The sequence below is a fragment of the Etheostoma cragini genome, chromosome 13 (assembly GCF_013103735.1).
Source record: "Etheostoma cragini isolate CJK2018 chromosome 13, CSU_Ecrag_1.0, whole genome shotgun sequence".
Classification (NCBI taxonomy): Eukaryota; Metazoa; Chordata; class Actinopteri; order Perciformes; family Percidae; genus Etheostoma; species Etheostoma cragini.
The window spans coordinates 23,746,111-23,753,986 of NC_048419.1; the positions used below are offsets into that span (position 1 = coordinate 23,746,111).

Genomic DNA, 7,876 nt, shown 5'->3' on the forward strand with positions numbered 1-7,876 from the left:
GAAAGGGAAGGTAACCTTGCCCCTTATGAGGTCATAAGGAGCAAGATTCCAGATCTGCCCATTTGAGCTTTCATTTTCTCAAAGGCAGAGCAGGATACCTAGGGCTCGGCTTACAGCTATCACCATTTCTAGCCACTAGGGGGCCATAGGCAGACTGGCAGCATGCATATTAATGTTAAAAAGTGACATTTTCATGCCATGGGACCTTTAAATAATCATTTCATCACCGTAAAACACACTTTATTCGAAAGAAACAAAATAAAACTGAAAAGTTATCTTTGTTGGTCTTTGTATACTGGTGCAACAATCACCACACTGGTTTGGTGGAAAAGAAACACTTAATCTACCGATTTACTTTTGGAAATGCTTGCTCCATACACGCTGAAGTAGTGTTTGTTTTAATGGAGTCTGGTGGGATAGATGATGGTGTTTTCCAGGATGTTTAATGTTAAACTAAAAGGATCTTACTCTCTAATAAAAAGGTATATCTCTGCATGGATCCTTTCCATAATATTTTCAGACACTTACAATAATAATCAGAGCCGATTAGTTGCAAAACAAATACGTTAAGTGGATGGAAATTGACGATGTACATTTGCCCCATAGGGTTACAGGCCAACCCAGTTCACGCTCAATACTGGACCAGTTTCAAAGAATTTTGTTCACATTAGTCACTTAGACACATATGCATTGAAAATGGGGTTGGAAAAATACCGAAATTACCCTTTAAAGCACTTTGATGGTGAAATAATGATGAATTTCAATCTTATTAAAGCCACATATGGTTTTTAAAAAGTCTGACCTGTGTCATCAAAACAACTGACGAGATGCTCGCAGATCTACATTCGCTTTGTTGAACCGAGAAATGAAAGAACGAGGCCGGTGAAGCTTATTTCATAACTTCTTTTCTTATATATTTATATAGCGGTTGTTTTAACAGGTCGATGGTGGAGATCTAACAGGTCATAATTACACTGGATGAAACATTGCTTGTCTGGCGACTGTAAAAAAGCATTAGTTAGGGACACTTGGCTTTCACGGGCACCAAACCATTCCTTAAAAATATCTCCAAAGAAATATCCTCTAAGGCATTGGCAGATCACACAGAGACAATATTAAGCTTGAAGACAGAGCAAAAACACGTGTAAGAACACATACTGAAGTGCAAGCATCATGGTAGGAGCGTCCAATCGTACACTTTTCCCCTCAGAGAGTCAAGACAAGGAAGAAAAGATGAGTTAACACCCCCCACTCTCCTTGTCATCATTTGTGCGTCACAGAACAGCATATAAATAAAGCCTACAGAGCACCGCACACACACACACACACCAGAGCAAACCTAGTGTCTATCTCTGCAGTCAGACCGCCAGGACAGGAGTGGGATAGAGGACAAGAGCTTCAGGAGTGTCCACTCGTCTCTTTGTGGATCTGCTCGATAAGCTACGAGACAGCCTGCCGTGGCGGTATAAACACTTTCACTGAGGCGTGAAGACTTTTCACAGTCAAACACTGAATCCTCGTCAGTTCGAGATCCCTTCTTCTTTTGGCTTGAAGTTGTCAAACTAAGATAATTCCCGGATGCTCGCTGATGGCCGTGTTCGTCCAAAACTATCAATATGTTCTTGTGGTGTGAACTAATGTTGAGGCTCCACCAGGCAGCCAATCATGTGGCACTTTCACATTTTATCGTAGGTCGTCTGATCTTGAAGCAAAACAAACAATCTGAGGCGTCAAGAAGAACTGGAGACGCAGGGGAGTAAAATCCTATATATATATTATACTTCATTGAACTGATTTGTTTTTTTAAAAGTCCTCGGACCACAAGGAACAACTTTCCGTCTTCTTTGGAGGAACTGGTGTATTTACGGATAAATTCATGTTGGTTCTTTTAAAAACGTGGCCACCATTTGCTTCAAATGTAACCAAGTGGAGGTCATTTACGTGGGCGGAGGGCAGATGAGTTCACCTTAACCTGACAGGACAGCTACAGAGCAGTCATTTCTAGCACGAAACACCTACAGCACACGCTGGCTCCGCAGATACAACAACTGGCTCCAAGTACATAGACACGTTTTGCCGGTCCATTAGCTGTAATACTACTGAGAACAGATTCCAAAACAAACCAGCAGGGGAGAAAAATCAGTGAGAAAACAAGTATATTGGAGTGAAATAGGTTTTACAAATCCAAGATCCACTCTGCGTAGAGGTTCCAGGTAACGGTCTTTGTCAGATCTCTTGTATGAAGGTGCGGTCAGTAAACCTAGCGTTCCAGGACAAAACTAAATAAATACTGTCTTCTGTGTATAAATATGGCTCTATACATGTTTGTATGCGGTTTATTTATTTGATCTATGTAACAGTTTATGTGTTGGTTTAGTTTTGTCCCCAAAGATTCCTCCGGACATCCAAACAGTGACAGACTGAGCTCCTCGTTTTTGGTTCATCTTCATTTAGTCTCTCACTGTCAGACCACACAGCATTCTGGGAAGGGAGAAAAACGTGCTCTGGTTTATCGGCACTACTTTTAACCAATCACAACTGTCATGTAAGTTCAAAAGTTGTTTTAGTCGTGCAACAGAAAGCTCAGATTGGGCAGATAGTCTAGCTAGCGGTCTGGATTTACCCTGCAGAGATCTGAGGACCAGGTAACCAGAGTCCTCAGAAATCCACCGGAGATTAAAACGCCAACACAGAGAAAGTAAAAGGTGACGGATATCCGGCCTAAAACAGGGACATCCAATCGAATTTCCGGCGCCAGTGAAGGGATCACGGCAAGTGGAACGTCGTGGATATAGGCCACGGCTGTAGTGTCGCCTGTAATAATAATCCAATGTGCGTCACTCCTCTTCTTCATCATCTTCCTCCTCCTCATCTTCCTCCTCGTCCTCGTCCTCTTCCAGGTATTCCATCACCTCTCCATCCTCCTCGTGAGGACCAGATTTCTGCCTCCCCACCTCACCCTCTTCCTCCAAGTCTTCCTCCACTTCCTCCAGCTCCTCCTCCTCCTCTTCGACATCCCTCTCCTCCTCGTACGAGGAGATGGGCGAGTAGTGCGGGAGGTCGTACACCAGCGGTCTGCTGGGAGCGTAAGAGCTGCTGGCCGGAGGCGAGGAGGCAGACGTTGCCACGGGGATCGTGATGGGTACCGGGATGGACAAAGCGGGAAGTGACTCGGAGCCGGCCGTCCCGGCGCCAGCGCTGACCTCCGGGCGCTTCCCGGCGGCGCTCGGGTTCTGACTGGTCGCGGCGCCGTTAGCAGCAGCAGCAGCAGCACCAGCGGGGGGGGAGATGACGGTCATGCCCAGCCCCGAGGTCAGGGATCCGGGCTCGGCCGTGTACTCGCGGATCTCCCCCGGCTCCAGCGGTTCGGGCCCGCAGGGGTCGTGCTCGCTGCAGCACAGCTTGCCGTCCAGCTTGGAGATGAAGAGCAGGCCGTCGCGGTGCTGGTTGCAGTACGAGCTGGGACACATCTCGCAGAAGGACGCCGCCTCCTTGTTACATATGTCGCACTGGTGCCACGGACACTCCCAACGACCTGCAAGGAACATACACACGGGAACGTCAAGGAACGTCTAGAGAAACCTTTCATGCATGGAGTTTGGAATCTGTAAAAAGATAAGTTTGATTTTAGATTAGAGAATATCAAAACACTTTATAATGTATTTAAACACATTTAAAGTAGAGCTGTTCCGATACTGCCTAAATGAGGGTATTGGTATCTGAAAGTACTGGAGTTAATGCACCAATCCAATAAATTAAGCCCTAAAGAAAACCTACATTAAACTAGTTTATTTATGTTCTTATTCCGTTATAATTGATTGTCAACCTGGATAAAAAAAGAAAGTTCTACAGCATTAATACTGTTTAACCTGAGAAAGAGTAACCCTAACCTGAGCCAGACCGACAACAAAGATAGAAATCATTTCACATCCATACAGGGAGGGTAGTACACAGCTGTTAAAACTAAATAAAAAATTAATAAAATAAATGTCCCCTTGATTTCATAACGCCATACCTGTCTCTCGTTGGCTTGGGTTGTTTGTTGGGTTGTGACTCAGACCATGCGTGCTTTCCAACACCCGCCCAGCTCTACCTCTGATTGGCTTACCATGAAATTTTACTCAACCTCAGCCAATCGTCAGCATTTATGCGCTTGTCTAGTTCACTGCCCACTAACCATGGAAGAAAAAAAACGTCTAGTTGGTCTGATGAAAAAAAAAAGAAGTAACACCGTTGTTTCCATCACTGCCAGTCATAAATGTCAACAACAAAAGGCTTTTTTTGGATCAAGGACATCAATCCAGCAATAAAGTCACATGGCACCATCTTGTAATCGGGTGTTTTCACAAAGAATACATGTACTGTATGCTTCACTCTTCACTGAACACATTCTATAAAGTTACTTGGAATCTATTAGACGCTCTCTGTAATCTTCCATATTACGAGGGTTTCCTAGTGCAGTCTAGCCTATGTTTGGACGTTAAAATGAGCGGTCTTGTAGCCTTACTATTTGTCTGGTGGTGAATGATGACGTATATTATGTGGTGGGTTGGCAGCCAGTAATCGTAACTTGTATTTCCTACTGTTACCCTCTCATTTGGTCATGTCTTGTATTGGCTGTTGTGTTTGTTTGTTGTATATGATAAATCCAATAAACATACTTATTAAAAACAAAAACAGTTACTCCCAGTTAAAATCCATCTGTTTTTCTGTCTTCACTAGTCTTCTGCGTCTTATTTACCACCTGCATGGACGATGAACTTATGTTGTCTTGTTATTTTATTGTCTTCTCTGTTTAATTTGTTACATTGAACAAAATAAGATGAACAAAAACTGGTGTTAATCACTTCTCTCTCTACCTCTCGAGTCAGGTTTCCATCCAACTTTAGCACAAACAGTCATTTTCTGAACATTCGCAAATCAAAATGTGTATTAATGCACATAAGTTTCCACCCACTACTGTTATTTGAACATCAGTTTAGCTGTAGGTGGCGCTGATCCTCCAGTCACGTGCCACTGACCCATTGCAGAAGAAGAGGACTCGCTGAGATGAGGTCATCAAAAGAGGTCCAACTCAAAACCTCAAAAGGTAGAAGAACATGTGGAAACATGTTGGAAACGTGACTGACCTGCAGGCCTCCTGGTGAGGTTGAGGCAGTCGGCGTGGTAAACTTTGGGACAGCCGGGTCTCTTACAGGAAACCATCTGTCCTCCGTCTCCGCAGCTGAAACACTCGTCCTCTCGTTCTTTGGTCACCACCACCTTCTTCTTCCTCCGGCCGTGGCCCCTCCTCTTCATCTTACGGCCTTTGTCTTCAGACGGAGGGTTGTTCTGGTTTGGGCGGGAGACGAGGTTTTAACTGAGCCCACTTTACATGCATTAAAAAGCAATATTCCATCTCAGCTGTTTGGCTAATGAAAGTGAATATTCTACTAATATTCCCGTGTACATGTTGCCGTGCAAAATACAATTAATCCAAGTTTTCCAGCGGTGGCGGACATGTTGGACCGTGTGAACACAGCGTCCCTCTTTCATTCCTTCGACCAGCTTATGAAAAGGTCGGCGCAGCGATGTTTGGGCATGTCCAAAAACCTGTTGATAGCCAAGTCTTTCATCATGTTTCTAAGTAGCTGTGTTGTTTCTCCTTCTTCTCTTTTGGGCGTGCATATCTACCGCAGCCCTGGTTGGTTTGTGTATACAACCAAAGCAACGCACACAGCCGACAGTAAGCTGAAAACAGGCAAGATGCCGTAAACTGTTACAAACTGTGGTAAAAACCCCGGTTGAGACGCATATTTTGAATGCGCTGTATACATGTGCAAAGACTGCCTTTAAAACCTGAATAATACCAGAATATCCCACGCCTAATCGGAAATATGATAAATTCGGAAAAAGGGCTTATTCAGAATATCCAATGGGAATATGTTGTTTACATGACCTGAATCAGTTAAAGAATATAGTCATATTAAGAATATTAGTGAAATATTAATGTGCACATAAACATACTCAATCATAGACTGAATTCAGCCCTTCAGAATAACTTATATAGAATATATGAGTAGTGTTTTACGTGCCCCGCCCCTCACCTTTGGCCTGACGCCCAGGAAGCCGCTGCAGTTCGGTGCTCCACATTTACAGACCGTCTTCCCGTTCCCCAAACACTCCAGGTTGTAGTTGAAGGTGAGCTCTGTGCCTGAACACAAACACACAAAAACACAAATAATAAAGTTATTTGGTTTTTAATATAGTCAACCGTTTAGACAGGATCAGATGAATTTGAAAAACCTGCTTCAGGGACTTTAGATTTTGTTCTTCATCACTTACATTGAAATCAGAAGAGGAAGGGATCGGTATGGACAAAAGGAAGATTACAGTGACCCATAACTCTTCAAATGCACATATCAGCAAGGGAGTGTTGTTGTAAGACAGACTTAAATTCAAATATACTGTATACTGTATTTTAATTTTTTTGCCATCAATCGAGGGCTGCCCCTCTTAATCAATTAGTCGACTAATCGGTCGTTTTGATCTTAGTCGACTGAGATCTCTTTAGTTGATTAGTGATTTCCCAATTACCTATTTCTAAGAAACTTGGAAGCGGAACCTGAACGCATCTCTGGTAAACACAAGGTTTAACGTGATGCTTTTGGATGATTATTGGTGAAGAAAATCAGTCTTAGAGATGTGTTGATTAAATGTGTTAGTCGACTAAGAATTTGTTTAAAGCTATGGTGCGTAGTTTCTGCCCCCCCGCCCCCTCCCCTGTGATAAATTCTACACTGTCGGCGCGTCCACATGATAAAAGCCTTCCGTGACTGTGCAATGCCCCCCCTCCACACAGTTGCTAGTAGCCAAGGAGGACACGGAGGATTCAAAAAACATGGACTCTTCAGAAGAGGTCATTATCTTCATTATTCTTCTCGAGTTTCTGCACGTGAAAGTCACCTGACGACACAACCTTGTGAACACACTGAGAAATCCAGAGAGTTGTGTGGAGCTGATGGTTTTAATTAACTTTGGAGAAACTCATTTGGCGATGGCTTGAATGTAACGGACGTTTGTTAATATCAAAAAGTTAAGCACTAACGCTTTAAATCGAGGACACACAATTTGCATAAAATAATGAAATGTCTTCAAATGTTTTCTCCATTGAACTTTGTTTTTGTTGAGCAACGATAAGATTTAATGGTGCTTGTGTGGGTGTGTGATGTTCAAAAAAACTGGATGCTTAAAATCGGACTCCTGAAGCAGTTTTTACAAAACAACCCCCCCCCTCCCCGATTACAGCGGCTATATCTTATTTACCTGCAGCGACGTCAACGAGAGCAAACAGTCCCACGCGGGTGTCTCCGCTCACCGTCCACTTCTGCGTCTCACAGTTGGGCTGACAGCAGTGGTTCATGAAGCGGGCCTCGTTCCCCTTCGGCCCGGCATCGATGATCCGGTCCTGACACACAGCGGTGGAGGACGCATTCAGATCCTTTACTGAGGTAAAACTACTTATACCACACTGAAAATGCTTTACTACAAGCAAAGGTCCTGCATTCAAAACCTTACTGAAGTAAAAATGACTCATTGTGCAGATAAAGTGTTCCCTGTCAGTGTTTCCTCTTCTTCTGTTTCTGGATTTATAATCCCGATGCATTAATGTGTATGTTGCATTTTACTGCTGTAGACTGTAGGATAGTTTAATCTAGAGCAATGCATCATATGCATCGAGAACCATGCATCTGTAAAAAGTTGCTTTAGAGATACTGCACGTGGCCCAGTGGTTAGCACTGTGGCCTCACAGGTTCTGGGTTCGAATCCAGGTCGTCCCGGGCCGTTCTGCGTGGAGTTTGTATGTTCTCCCCGTGTTTGTGTGGGTTTCCTCCGG

At 43.8% G+C, this 7,876-nt stretch overlaps 1 protein-coding gene and 1 long non-coding RNA gene across 8 annotated transcripts in view; one reads left to right on the top strand and one right to left on the bottom strand.

Moving 5' to 3' along the window:
• Positions 1 to 2,250: 2,250 nt before the first annotated feature.
• Positions 2,251 to 7,876, bottom strand: part of nsd1b (nuclear receptor binding SET domain protein 1b) — a 35,444-nt gene continuing 29,818 nt past the window's right edge. For all 7 annotated transcript variants that reach the window (XM_034889754.1, XM_034889752.1, XM_034889748.1 and 4 more), the window contains 4 exons: positions 7,306 to 7,447; positions 6,087 to 6,193; positions 5,130 to 5,331; positions 2,251 to 3,535 (listed from right to left, as the gene is read on the bottom strand). In XM_034889754.1, the coding sequence (XP_034745645.1) occupies positions 2,838 to 3,535; positions 5,130 to 5,331; positions 6,087 to 6,193; positions 7,306 to 7,447 (1,149 nt within the window). In that variant the 3' untranslated portion in view covers positions 2,251 to 2,837. The remainder of the gene's footprint in view (positions 3,536 to 5,129; positions 5,332 to 6,086; positions 6,194 to 7,305; positions 7,448 to 7,876) is intronic.
• Positions 6,470 to 7,876, top strand: part of LOC117955347 — a 5,907-nt gene continuing 4,500 nt past the window's right edge. Inside the window, exon 1 of the long non-coding RNA XR_004659021.1 lies at positions 6,470 to 6,560. This is a non-coding gene — a long non-coding RNA (uncharacterized LOC117955347). The remainder of the gene's footprint in view (positions 6,561 to 7,876) is intronic.